Source organism: Xiphophorus couchianus, chromosome 16 (genome assembly GCF_001444195.1).
Source record: "Xiphophorus couchianus chromosome 16, X_couchianus-1.0, whole genome shotgun sequence".
Lineage (NCBI taxonomy): Eukaryota > Metazoa > Chordata > Actinopteri > Cyprinodontiformes > Poeciliidae > Xiphophorus > Xiphophorus couchianus.
In genome coordinates this window covers 15,409,164-15,424,313 of record NC_040243.1, presented here as the reverse complement: position 1 = coordinate 15,424,313, position 15,150 = coordinate 15,409,164, and the positions used below count along the sequence as shown (strand labels likewise).

Below are 15,150 nucleotides of genomic sequence, written 5' to 3'. Positions count from 1 at the left end.
AGTTGTTATTGTGCAAAGAATAATGGTCTCCATCCAAAAATAGGTTTAATTTTAAAAGTGAGATTAATGTTTCACAATCAAATGTATTATTTTGTTTTTAAGTTATTATTCCTTTCACGGTTTGCAAAATATTCATCACTCAGTATACAGACACATTAGGTACAGAACAGTAATACAGTTTTGTCTCAAAATGTCTAATAATGTTTGTAAATATATGTGCAAATTCATCTACGATGAGTTTCATTTGTCCCTTGAGGTGGAGTCAATGCAAATCTCTTTCCTCTCCTCACCTTCTTATCTGGCTGCTGGGAGCAGAGCAAAGAACAGAGCACACTCTGGTTAAAATGATGATTTGTAAGACAGGTCTTCTGTTTTTAACCTTTTACCTGGCAGGTAAAAGTTTACTCTGCTTTTGATCTAAAAAAACTTTCTCTGTTACAGTCAGACAAGCTGAATAAGCTTTCTATGTTTACGTTAACAGGTGTTGGTGGTCAGACTCTGACTGAATCTGAACCAGTGGTTAAAAAGCCAGGAGAGTCCCACACCCTGACCTGTACAGCCTCTGGTTTCACTTTTGGAGACTATTGGATGCACTGGATCAGACAAGCACCTGGAAAAGGTTTGGAATGGGTTGCAGCTATCAGTTATTGGGCTGGAAGTGACAAACGCTACTCTCAGTCAGTTCGAGGCCGGTTCACCATCTCCAGAGACAATGGTAAACAGCAGGTGTTTCTGCAGATGAACAGTCTGAAAACTGAAGATTCAGCTGTTTATTACTGCGCTCGAGATGCACAGTGATCAAAGTTGGTTTGGTAGCTGTACAAAAACATGCAGCAACAAGTTGACAAACCTCAAACCTGATGTCTAAATTTGCTGTAATTTATATATTTAAATAAATGCTGTAACATTTATTTGACAAAGGTTTTTTTTGTTTTTTCTTTAAATGTAAGGAAATATGTGCGAGACAAAAAAGTGACAGGAAAACAACAAACAAATAAATAAATGTTAAACGTGTGGATGTAAATAAAAATTGTTTTCTACATTCAGCTCCTTTCTCCAGTCAGCGAACTTAACCTGACAGTTACATCACTGTGGCCGTAAAATGATTAACATCATCCATTCATTTTCCTGGTAGAGGTAAGTTTTTAGGAGTAAAAACTAACCTCAGTCAACAGGGTTTATGTAAACCATCAGAAATAATTTGGCTGTTTGACCCTCCCTCCCATGCAAATCAGCAGTCTGTTAAAGTACGTCTGTTCCCTGACTATTCTCACTTCATTTGGAGCATCAGAAACCTCAACCTTCAAGATAATGAATACATTCAGATTTGTGTTACTTTTTCTCTCTCTGTCATGTAAGACATTTTGCTTCTTTACTTTATTTTATCTTTATATAGCCTAAGCTTTAAATAAGATAATAAATGCATAATGCTTTGACATTCTCTGTTTTCTTAATTAGGTTGTAGAGGTGAGAGTATGGAGTCCATTCCTTCCAGTCCAGTGGTTAAAATGCCCGGAGAGACTTTGAGTTTGTCCTGCAGAGGATCTGGGTTCACATTTGGTTCCCATGGCATGAACTGGGTCAAACAGCCTGCAGGAAAAGCACTTGAATGGATGGGATATATCTATACACATGGAAGTAACACTGATTATTCCAGCAGTTTTCAAGGTAGAATAGAGATCACCAGAGACAACAGCAACAGCATGGTGTCTCTGAGACTGTCCAATCTAAGCCCAGATGATTCTGCTGTGTATTACTGTGCCAGAAGAGCACAGTGATCAAAGTGGGTGGAGAACCTGAACAAAAATTCCTCATGAACAGTTTTCACATGGACCACTAGGTGGCAGAAAGAAGAATAATTCTAGTGGAATGCTATTTATACACAGAATGAATCCAGACCAGTTCTAAAATGTATGCAGATATCCACACCTTAGGGAAATGAAGAGGGAACAAATAACAAGCAGATCTTTAGTGTGAGTAGAAGCGCTTAAAGGAAAAAACATGCAGAAAGGTTTGTGGTCAGGGTTTGAACTCAGGACCTTTTCACTGCAACACAGAATTACATCACTGTGGCAGTAAAATGATTAACATCATCCATTCATTTTCCTGGTAGAGAAACTGAACATTTGGAGAACAAGGAAACTTCTCACAGAAAGAACCTTGCTGATTATTATTAAGAATTTGCAAAACACTGAAAGGACTTTTACAGCCTCTGAATTCACATTCCAGGGCCACAGAATGCACAAGCTGGGTTCTCCAGAGACAACAGCAAGCAGGAGGTCTACCTGTTAATGAAAAGTTTAAAAACCAAGGATTAAGTCCAAATGGATCATTTTCAAATACCACATTTGTCACATAAATATTGGAACAATAAACATTTTGGGATTGTCAGTTTAATACAAGGTAACCTGCTAGCAGCATCTGACAATGATCAGCCCACCTATCCTTATTGATGCTTCTTGATACCATCATTACTAAATAATTTCTTTACAGCATGGTACCAAGTAGTTTTCCCAAAATATAACTCATTTGGTTTACTTCATGTCTCGCCAGCCACACACTCAGGATTCTCCCATTCTGATCTGCTTTACAATCCATCCAGACTCATCATCATTAAGCAGTTAAGTCACTATCTGGCTTACTTTTCCCATCCTTAATATATACATATGCATCCACACAAGGCAATTCTGCTGCACATTGGTTTAGTTTCTAGTGCAAACATTTTTGAAATAAGACAAAGCCAACTTACAACTAACATCTCAGCAAGAAATTGAGTATTGACTCGTTTTAAGCCAAAAATCCCTTAATATTGACCTTAATATTAAACAAATTTAAGGGGCTGCATGGTGGTGTAGTTGGTTGCACTGCTGCCTTGCATCAATCAAGTCCTGTCTACATGGAGTTTGCATGATTCTCTGGATTCTACGGCTTCCTCTCACAGTCCAAAAACATGACTGTCTTTCTAAATCAGTGGAGCCCAAAGTCAGTCATCAAGGATTCACATCATAATCAACCAAACATCCTGCATGTTTTAGTTCTCTTCCTGGTTTAACGCACCTGGATCATGTGGTTAGGTTTTTGTCATAGGGTTTGTCGCTGTGATGGGCTGGGGGGCACAGAGATATACTCCAATACAAAAACCTCACCTCAAAACGCTGAGATTAATCTGCTTAAAAGACAGAGAAAGACAATAAATCACCTATTTATAATTTATACATAAAGTAAGACAATTGTTTCATAGTTTTAATTAGCTAATTTACTTGCACTATTTTTAACCTACTGTTTAATATCATACAACACAGATCTAACCATATAATATTTTCACCATACAAATCAAATTAAACTCAAAGTTTATTTTAGACTTTTAACAGAAAACTGAAAGGCTTAAAATAACTTATAGGATCAATATGCATTTTTCTGACTATGTGAGTTATTTCATTATTTTTCTGGGGCCTCATGTTTTTGTTGAAGGAGTCCATTGAGATGTAGCACTGTGATGCTTTAGACGTCTGGGGTAAAGGAACCACAGTTACTGTTGTACCAGGTAAGATCATTTTAAAATATGATAACTTATTTCTTTTTGATTTTGATTGTGTTTTCTTATTCACCCTTGTGTTTGATTTCTGACAGATTATGGAAAGAAATGTGTGGTATTGGCATTTTCTCGTGCGTCAAGAAGAGTACATGAAATGTCTGCATCGTGATAGGATATTATTTATTTAATTTGCTAGAAACGATATGTAATCTTTTAAAAAATAAAATAAATATAGGCTTAAACTCGCAAATCATGGCAGTGAAAGTAAAAATAAAGTTTAGTTGCGTTGTTGGTGCTATACTGTAGGTCTGTTTGAGTTTTATGAATGAAATAAACATCAGCTAATGTATGATTTGGTATGAATTCCCAGCGGCTTGCTGCGTCACAACTGAGCTTTATTTAGTACATTTATGCTCTACTGAGATAAAAATAAATAGAAAAATAAATGAATAAAAAATGAGACAAAACATCATTTCATTTTAAAATAACTGTTCAAAAAGCAAAACAGTTGTAACACAGAATCATCAGCAAGGAACATCAAGGTGAAGCTTCCCGTTCAGTTTTATTTTAAAAGAATCTGGCGGTAGTTGTTTCCTGAATGTTCTCCGTTGTGTCTATTTATTTGTGTCGCACTTTTACTCTTATCAACTGGTATTTTCTTAAGGATTTAAGTGTCAGTTATTATTTTTGTTCTGCAAATTTGCAGAACAAAAATAATCCTGAAAAAAGTGATTTGTTTATGTTTTTAACACTTTAAATAAATACATTAAAAAACGGGTGGCGAGTTCGGGAAAAAAATAAACTATTTTTTTGTGGTGTTTAGTGTGAAGTTTAAAAAAAAAAAGAGCAGTACTTTGGATAATATCATGGGGGAACAACGTTAGGCTCCAATAAAACACGTAACGAAACATTCTACTGGTTAATCTTTTATTGAATAAATCGGCTATCACATTGTTTGCTTTGCATAATTTGGTTGGTCCGTTCAAGCGTTCTGTAATTGTCATAAACACTGTTCGTTTGTAACATAACTTTTAACATATAATTTATTATGACATTTCTGTAATCGATACATCTTGCGTCGTTTTATAAGAGATTATTCCTCTGGTTCTCCGTGGTTCTAGATTGAAATAATATTACCTCTAGGAAACAATATTTAGAAAACAAATACATAAAAATGTCTGCTCATTTAAAGGCTACCAGATTTCTTTACTTCAGTCCAAGGCGTAAAGTGACATGCAGATCTTCCCACAGTAAAATAAATTCTCTTTTCTCTTGTCATTAGATGTTGTCGTATTTTACACTAAAATTCCGCTGGACAAATATACGTAGAGTGGAGAGATCCAAATGCGTCCGACTGGAAACACCGAAAAACTCCTAATCCTCCAGTTTCTCTCCGTGGTTCTGGTCCCACCGACAGAGACGGAGCCATTCTCAGAAAGTTCTCAGTTTGACAAGCTGATCGAAATCCCGCAGAAAGAAATTTAAATTTAACCTGAAGCCAAAACCAACCTGCGTTCCGTACTTGGATGGTTTCTGTACAGAAACATTACCGTGCAGTGGAGACATGGAAATACAAAATCATTAGAAATGATATGCCTATTTTGGAATAGAAAAGAAATAGTCTTACAGTCCCGCAAATAGAAAATACGTTAAACATCATCATCAGGTAAAGTGTTAAAAACAATGACTCAAAAAACAAATCGAACACAATAATAATAATAATAATAATAATAATAATAATAATAATAATAGAAAATATATCGGACTCGAAATCTATTTGAAATATTTGCAGTAAGAAATACTTCTCAGTTTAAAAAAAAACAATAGTTTTACTTATTGAAAATATAAGTAAGTTATTATTATTTGTGGAAGGCCAATAAAAAGAAAACTAACTAATCACTTCTTATCTATATTCTCAATATCAAATATAGCATTTTATTTATGTGATTTATTTATTTGAAAAAAACTTTACAAGACAATATTGTTTTTAAAAAAAAACTAGTTTTATTTAAAAGTCTCAAGGTATATAGAGATAAACTCTTAATCTTGTACTTTTAACTATAGTTCCTGTCTTCAAAACAATGTTCTGAGAAACTCCTGGTTTTTGTTCCTGTCCAGGTGATTCCCCTCAGACTCCGTCCCTCTTCGTCCTCAGTCCTCTGTCGACTCCTGACTTCCCCCTGAAGACAGCAGACGAGCTCGGTCCAAACGTCTGTCTGGTCACAGATTTCCGTCCAAAGGGGGGAGAAGTGGTTCTGAATGGAAAAGGGGGTCCGGTCAACGTGAGCACTGATGATGCCGTTCTGTCAAAGGACAACACCTACAACTTTGCTGCATTCAGCAACGAAACCATCTACTCCTGTGGGATGAACGGGACCTTTGGCAACAATGAAGCTGGTACCAAACAAAGTTTTGCCTCAGTTTTGACCAAAACTGTTTCCCACAGAATTTGAAATTATCCATTGCTGAAAAATGTTTACGTGGTTAAATTATCTCTCTGTCAGAGTTTTTATGATGTTTGTGTGACTGATTTTCTTTATGTCTCTAATCAGATGATGAATGTGGCAGCATTTATCCAGGTGAGTCTGATCTCTTCATGTCTCAGTTTGGTTCCATCACTGATCGCTGCTGTTTGTGTTCAGTTCAGTCTGAACTCTGTTTCTCTGTCGTCCAGAAAAAGCCAAGCTGAACTTCTACCTGCTGCTGATGAACGGAGTCCGAGTGGTGTTCACCAAAGCTCTGGCCTTCAGCACCGTCCTCACCATCAGAGGCCTGCTCTTCTGAGACTCACTATGATTAAAAAAATTTTTTAAAATCTGAGATTTCATTGAACTATTTTATTAAAAAGGAGAATAATATCAATTCTTAAATATTTAGTTTTGGTTTATTTTTAAATATGAGAAAATAAACATTGTGAAGTGCAAAGATTTTATAATTTTGTAGAAAAAAATAAATATATATGCCATTAACTCTCTATTAATTGAAAAATAAAATCGTAAAACATGAATTTGAAATCAACTTCCATCTCTTTTGGTCACTGTAAACAAATATTTCCAATTTTGAAAGTAGTTTGTCCATATTTTTTGCAATATTGGTGTAGATTAAAATTTTAGGTGAACGGCAGTGACATTTTTTTGTTTTGTTTTGTTTTGCTTTATAGTTTGGTAATTGAGGTGTTGCATTAAAACATTTCCTTATAGGCTTCTACATTTCTGTGTTCAAGACCTGAACTGAAATTATTCTCAGTACATATTCCAGTGAGCAATATACATGCTGTTGTATGTTTTTTGAACTGTCAAAAAGTCTAACTTTAATTTGTTTTTTTGTGTTTTTATTCATGTATTGTTGTTGAATAAGTAGAAACTTTGCTGGCATATTCAGAAAATAATAAATAAAAAAAAAACAAGCAGATGTCATTGGGTGTTTATTGTGTCACTTTAAGTTTATTTCTTAGCATGTTGCAAAAACGACAGATAATTCTAAATGTATAACTTGTATTTATATAAATTAGTGAAGTTACAAAACCTCTGGGGATATAAGCCGATCCCACACATGAATGTAGACGTCTTTACATTAGATGAAATGTAAAGAGATTCGCAGACATTAAAAACAGGAAGTACATAAAACCACGGATATACACAACATTAAAAAGTTACTAAACTGAGTAAACAAAACAAATTCTTATAATTATCAAACAATAGAAACAGTAGAAAAGTTAATATATATAAATAACTGGATAATTACACAAAATGTATAATGATCTAAAACTACTGTGGTAGTTTTAGATTATTTGGCATTTATGTACAAAACATAAATGCCAAATAATAAAATCTAAAATAAGTATATTTGAAAAATGATTTTATTTTCCATGATAAACATTAGCTTAAGCAGCAACAAGATAATAAAAACATACATACGAGAAATGTTGCTGAAATTGTTGGTAGCTATCATTTTACAAAGTAAATACCATAGAGCTGGAGCATAAAGGCCAGACTAGATGTGTCTTTAGTTTGCTTTAGAAAACTTCCAAAATATAGAATCAATGAACAAACAAAAAATTTCCCAGCAATTTCAAGTGCTTTAAATGTCACTCCCCCACCAAAAAAATAACGGATAACATAGAAAGTTAAAATTAACTCTTAATGAAAAAAAAAAAAAATAAATTGGAGTTCTTTTCTGAGTTTCATTATTAGACACTTTATTTTGTTAGACATCCTAAGTATTTCAGTTCTAGAGAATGATAAACAGATCAGTGTTTATTGCTAAAAAATGTTTTATTGAACTAAGGTAAAGGTCTTCTTCAGTCGCTCAGGGTCTTTTGGGGTTGCAGACATTTTTTTTTTTATATCTGGGAAACCAAGACAGCAATGAAACTCTCATCAGTTGAAACCACATTTGAACAGGAAGTCAAAGCTGTAGATGCAAATCTGCCTGAAACCAGATAGCAGCTCGGTTTCACGTCAACAGAGGACGCTTTGGTTAACCTCAGCCTTGCTTGTTTTTTCCTTTCACACAAGGAAAAAACAAGCAAATGATGCTTGCAATGAGTCAGTATTCTGTTCAAAGACATTTTTATGATGTGCTGATAAAACAAGACATAGTGGCAATAATCATATGACCTTTGTGCAAATTTGTAAACGAAGACATACAAAGCAGATGTAAAAAAACCAACATGGGAAAATGTTGCATTATAATAAACAGATGTTTTCTTGAGTTGCTGCACTTTACAAAAGAAAAAAGAGGTTTTCTTCTTGGGGTTTTTGACTTCAGCAATCGCAGGTGTCAGCTGTAGTGACTGTAAATCACATAACATAAATATAGTTACTGAAGAAATCACAAAAATGAAACCCGTCTGATAACAAAATGAAAGCTCAATGATCTCAAAAGCTAATGGCCCAATGCTAGGATGACAAAGTGTGGAAAGTATAAATCAGTTTTAGAGCTTTGAGGATCGGGTCAAGTAAAAATATATATACGATAGATAGATAGATATTTTTGTTTTTTAGCTAACACAAAAAGGTTTCTGAAATGAAATCTTTTTTGAGGCAACATAGTTAACAACTATTCTACTTTTGATTCTAAAATTACTCCCTGAATAACAAATTCAGAGAGAATTCTTATTTTAATTTTTATTTATTCAGCCGCCTGTAACCATGCAGAGCTTTTTTTTTTTTTTTTTTACAAATGCTAATTTTGTATTTGACTGATGACAGCTTGTGAATTATCAGAACACAAATAAAAGTCCTAATTTTGTTTTTGCTGCATTTAAGAACCAGGCTGAGAACCATATTTTTAACATGCACCTGCAATAATAAGCTAAATTTTTCTGTGACCAAAACGCTCTTTGACTAATGATTCTGTGAAATAGAGCAAAATTGTTTGTATACCTTGAAATTAACTAACAACTTGCCTAGGGTGTACCCAGCCTCTTTCCCAGTAACTGTTGAAAATAGACACCAGTGCCTTCGTCACCTTGCAAGGATACAACGGATACATGTTTGTGCTCTGTGTAACGTTTTGTTTAATTATTGCATTAAATTCAGAATGGGATATTCGTAATTTCTTTAATAAAGAAAAAAAATACATAATTTTGAAATGTTAACTTCAAGCTTTAGGATTTAAGAAAATAATAGGACACAATTTAACCTGTCATGATGACATTGCCTTCTTTTAATTTTATGCAAAGTGAGTCAGCTTCTCCATCACTCAGCTATAAAAAGTACCTCAGAAAGCCAGCTGAGCTCATTTAGTTCTTACCCTGCAGGATGTGTCTCCTAACTCTCCTGTTTGTTTTGGCAGCTGGATGTGAGGCTCTCTGGCTTTCATAAAGCACCAGATGTTAATTTTATATGAAATATTATCTACAAAGAAATTTGTACTTTTTCTACAGATGTGAGGTGTGACCGGCTGACACAGCCAGCCTCTGTGACTTTGCAGTCAGGTCAGACGCTGACCATTAGCTGTCAGGTCTCATTTTCGTTGAATCAGCGTCACACTCATTGAATCAGACAGTGGGAAGGAAAAGGCTGGGAGTGGATCGGAACTGATCGAGTTGGATACAGCTCCTATTACAAAGATTATCTTAAGAACCAGTTCAGTTTCAGTTCATACTCCTCAGGCAAAACAGTGACTCTCAATGGGCAAAATATGCAGCCTGACGATACTGCTGTGTATTACTGTGCCAGATAGTCACACTGATATAAAACACCATGAGAGGTGTACAACCCACCCCCCTCAACCTTGTGCATGTGTTGCATGCAGCCACTAGAGGGGGAGCTAGCACATTATATACAGTCTTAGCACAGAACATCAGAAATAATACAAATCAGCAGTTCGGATATTTTATAACTTAATCTGTTTAATAAAGTAAAAACAACTAACAACCTGAAAATGTGATGGAACTAAGAAATAATTTTAACAACCATAAGATTTGTTTATTTATGCTTGGTTTTGCTGATAACATTTTGTTTAAATAAACAAACGCCACACTGTTTTCTTCATTATGACCTATGGTTGCAGGATTTTGAAACTAAGTAAGGCTTCTTCATGTTATTAATAACAAACCTTTTCAAAAGAAAGTAAAAAAAATGTTCAAATATCTTTGTAATTTTTTTTTCAAAGACCTGTAATAGATTTCTTTCTTATTCCATATAAACTCAGAAAAAAACATTCCTCATTCCTGTGTTACTGGCTGTTTGTAAGGCAAACTTTGTTTTCTTAAAACACTTGATCTTATTCTTTACTTCAGAATATAAACTCCAATCATTTCACTTTCAACCCCAACATATTCTCTGTAGCCGTGCTTCTCCTGTGAGTCTCACTGGAGAAGCAAACTAACAACATGCTGGAATCCCTACATGAATTTTATTTATTGCTCTGCTGGAGATAACCTTTTAGAAATAAAGAACTGTGAAAAATAGTACTTAATTATATCAATGAGCCTGTAACAGTGGCTTTCATGATTTTAACACCAGCTATTAAAATTACTCAAGCTAAAACTAAGATTGATTGAACAATATTCAACTCTAAAAAGAAAAAAATCTGAGGAAAACTTAACTACCCTGAGTTGAAGGTAGCTGATTATTCAACATGCAAATGAATAGGATTTAAAAGGAAGAGAGAGGTCAGCTGCTTGTCACATCTTCTGTCAGTTCAGCTTTAGCATCAATCATGTCCCATTTCCCTCTAATACTCCTGCTGATCACAGGACCCTGTGAGGAGCTTTCTGTGGAATCTGTCTGATAAAAACACCAGTCTCTCCATTTTTAGATGAATAACGGCGTTGATATTCTTCTGTTTGTTCACAGGTGTGTTCTCCATTGATCTCATCCAGCCAGACTAAAAGGTTTTGCAGCCTGGAGAGTCTTTGAGCATCACCTGTCGGCTCTCTGGTTATTCTCTCTATGATGGTTATGGAACAGGTTGGATCAGACAGCGGGAAGAAAAAACAATGGAGTGGATATTTGATCAGTGGGGAGGAAGAAGTGGTAGCCTTTACCAAAATAATGCTCTGAGAAACAAATTCAGTTTTAGCAGAGACATGTCTGCTGAAACAGTAACAATAACAGGACAGAATCTGCAGCCTGAGGACACAGCTGTTTATTACTGCGTGAGACGAGACACAGCGATGCAAACAGTAGAAAGACCTGGACAAAAAAAAATCAATGACAGGATGACAAAATAAATGCTTTGTTAGATGTGTATTATCATTCAGCTGTGAGGATGATAACAATGTCAAAACATAATTTAAATGTAATGCTGTCTTAATGCTATTAATTAGTCACGTTGATTAATTCAACAATGGCTTCACATGTATGCCTAAAAAGTCAATCTGCAGTCAATCCAGAATGCTGTCAAGCTGCTGGACTTTAAATTGAGATCTGAATACCAAAGTTATCCAATAACTCTTTGATTATCATCTGTGACCGATTACAACTAAGCAGCAGGTTGATTCCGACACCAGGCAAAAAAAATCAACGGAGTAATTTTTTTACATGTGAATGTTGCAAGCTTTTGCCAAAATAATGCTCTGAAGAACAAGATCTGCTGCGACTGAGACACTTCAGCATAGCAGCAGTAAAAATAGTAGGACAGAATCTGAAGCCTGACATGTAAACAGGATTTTTATGTGTCAACTGGAGTGTACCTTAATTGTAGCACTGGACTCTTGCTGTAATATCAAAGATTAGTTCTATCAATCATATTTTAATTACAAAGAGTTTATTTCTACTACAATAAGTAGCAGAAAACACATAAGAGTAATACAAAGTGATAATGTCCATGTAAAGGGTGAGAAAAACAATGTTGCAGCTTTTCAGAAGATCTCTAGAGGGCAGTAACAACCTGTGTAACAAACAGAGACTAAAATTTAAATAGGAAAAATGAAAAAAAAAAAAAAAAGACTTAGGCAAACAGAAAAACCTCAACAGACCACCAGGAAGAACTCATGATTTCTCCTCCATAAAGTTTAAAGATTAAAAATCAATCAATAAATCAAATACTATGCTCTCATCAGCAACTGGCTTTTCTACTTTTATTGACATCATCCTAATACTGACAATGATAAACATGCTATGTTTAACCTCTTCCTAAGTTAAATGAAGTGAGAAATCATCAAAGTTACCAGCAGTCTGAAGTCCTCCCTTCTCTTGCTTTTAGGGAGGGGTTTATGCAAAATGTTCATTGCTATTTAATCAATGGATAAAGAAAGAGAACTGGACAAACGCAGCGTATTTTAGCAGGATGGACAGTATAATAGCGATACTGCTGGCAATAGCCATTTGTTGGAAAGGTAAAGAATACTGGAAACATTATCACCTTAAAGCTAGAGTCTAATTCCTGCTTTAGTTCTGTTTTAATTTTTTTTTTTATCAAACCTGCAACTGAAATTTTAAGCCATAATTCCATAAATTGGAAATATTTTTACTAATTTCTGTAATAATTTTTTTTTTGTTTCATTTGTTTATGTCTTTTTGACAGGTATTGATGGTCAGACTTTGACAGAATCTGAACCAGCAGTAAAAAGACCAGGAGAGTCTCACAAACTGACCTGTACAACATCTGGAATCTCATTCAGCAGCTACTGGATGGCCTGGATCAGACAGGCTCCTGGGAAAGGGCTGGAGTGGATAGCAATTATTGAATATGACAGCATTGGGAAATACTACTCACAGTCAGTCCAAGGCCGGTTTACTGTCTCCAGAGACAACAGCAGAGAGCAGCTGTATCTGCAGATGAACAGCCTGAAGGCAGAAGATTCTGCTGTTTATTACTGCGCTCGAGCGACACAGTGACTGAATTTATTTCAAGATGTGTACAAAAACCACAGCTCTTTTCATCTATATAACTTTCTCAGCACAGAGATAAGTTACACAGTATTGTATCTGCACTATGTTTTCGTCAGTCTTATTTTGTCAGTCCCGAGAATCAGCCAGACTTGTACAGATCCACAGTTCTCTTCCTAATGTCTTGGCTGATTTCATTTGACTTTTCCATGTCAAACAAGAAAGCTATGTAATCAAAGTGCAACCTTAACACACATCCACAGGTGTGCCTCCAATTAACTTTGCTGTCAGTAAACCTATCAGAACTTTCTAATGTCATGACATCATCACATGGGGTTTCCACATATTTTATAAAGATAGTAATCCTTATGAAGACATTAATGAATAAATCTCTGACATATTCTTTCTCTCAACTGTGTAATTTATCAGAGAGTAAAAATGTTGCTTATTCTTACTGACCTAAAATGAGACTTAAACTTAATATTTGGACAAAGATTGCATTGTCTTAGAATGTGAGTGCCATACTTGTTCTGCAGCTAATACTTTGCTTTTTGGTGAAAATCTGGATCTTTGGAGACAGGAATATTTGACATCTTGTCGTGAATCTCAAAAGCAAAACCTTCACCTTAAAAATTTGTCACTCTGAGAATACCGTCTCACTCATTTTTTTCATATATTTTATCATCATTTGGTACATTGTTCACACACATACTTCTTAATATATAATGAATTGTTCACAAAATATGCTCCCTGATTTAAGAAAAATTAACAGCACAATATAAAATACATTTTTATCATACCACTAGATTGTTTTACTCATTTTAATATTGATTGATTTCAAAGTTGGAATTATTAGTAACTGATTAAAGTAATATTGTACAATTTATTGTGGACTTTTTTATTATTTGAGGAGGAGTCTATGCAAAACTTTGACTCCTACCACCACTATTTATCTGACTGCACTGAGATCTTGTGATAATTATTGTGAAACCATGGATTGCAGGATCAGACTCTTGCTTTTAGCCATCTGTTTGACAGGTGAAGGTTTTCTCCTATTTTCATTTCTCACTCATCTTATTTTCAGAACAAAATTTATCTGGTGTTTTTATATCTCTCTTTAAGTGCTGATAGTCAAACTTTGACACAATCTGACCCAGTCATCAAAAATCCTGGTGCTTCTCACAGGCTGACCTGCACAACGTCTGGGTTCACGTTTGAAGGCTACAGGATGGTCTGGGTCAGACAGGCTCCTGGGAAAGGACTAGAGTGGATGGCATATATAAGCACATCTAGTACACCTATCTATTACGCCTCGTCTGTCCAGGGTAGATTCACCATTTCAAGAGATGATTCCAGAAGTCAACTCTTTCTACAAATGAACAGCTTGAAGACTGAAGATACAGCAGTGTATTACTGTGCCAGGTGTCTCACAGTGACAAAATCTAAAGGGAAATCAATTCAAAAACTGCTACCCTTCTTGATGCTGTAACCACCCACCTGCCACACTTCTAGTTCACATTAGAATTTCTTAATTTTCTTGTCATTTTAATTCATTTAATGTGCTTGCATAAATCCTGATGAGTGCGATTAAAACTTAAAATGTTAAAGTGTTAAACAACAATGTCAGAAACAACAACTTTGTTGGTTAAAATTATTTCTGAAACAAATGTATGTTGTGTACTGAATACATGCAATACTTTTAATAATTAATAAACATATATTTTTAAATGATTCCTTAAAGAAAAACTGAGACACACCACTATAAACACAGGAAGTGTCCAGCAACATCAACTGTCAGTCACAAGCAGAACAAGCATAAACAAAGGCCTTTAAACAATTTCATCTCACTGTAAAAATGTTTGATGTGAGTCTAATAGGATTTGCATTGAGATAATCAGTTTTGGATACGTGTGACACAAGAGGTTAAACTACAATAATTAATATTAGGGAAATCTATGACCTAAGACCTAGAATAATTAAATAAATTGTATATATAAAATCTACATAGATGTCATGAGTTGTAAACGGTTTAACCAATAGAGTATGTGTGTTTGCATCGACACATATGTCCTTGATATTTTTGTGGAGCAACTTGGAATATTTTACATTTATCTGAATATTCATAGGCATGCAAACAAGTTGGATTTATAAGAAAATGAAGTGTTTGTTTCAATTCTGAGTTCCCAGTGCTTCTACCAGCTCAACTTTGACTCCAACCATGGACTCTGTAGCGTTGATGCTGCTGCTGACAGCTGCATCTGGTGAGGAACCTCCCATAAAAATTGCTTTAGGAACACTGGTGTTTATCTGAAAGATGGCATTAATGTTTAT

At 34.9% G+C, this 15,150-nt stretch overlaps 1 protein-coding gene and 1 gene segment (V, D, J or C); both read left to right on the top strand.

Moving 5' to 3' along the window:
* The window catches only part of LOC114159458 (uncharacterized), a 259,878-nt gene that overhangs the window by 184,563 nt on the left and 60,165 nt on the right, over nucleotides 1–15,150 (top strand). Inside the window, exons 1-2 of one of the 3 annotated variants that reach the window (XM_028041436.1) lie at nucleotides 12,253–12,326; nucleotides 12,515–12,816. The exons of the other annotated variants lie outside the window; for them this stretch is intronic. Of the exons in view, the coding sequence (XP_027897237.1) occupies nucleotides 12,278–12,326; nucleotides 12,515–12,816 (351 nt within the window). The 5' untranslated portion in view covers nucleotides 12,253–12,277. Of the gene's footprint in view, nucleotides 1–12,252; nucleotides 12,327–12,514; nucleotides 12,817–15,150 lie in introns of those variants that run through there. 3 annotated transcript variants of the gene reach the window in all.
* Nucleotides 278–1,300, top strand: LOC114159472 (Ig heavy chain V region 6.96-like). The segment is given in 2 exon segments: nucleotides 278–393; nucleotides 482–1,300. Coding segments are annotated over 2 exon segments (366 nt in total).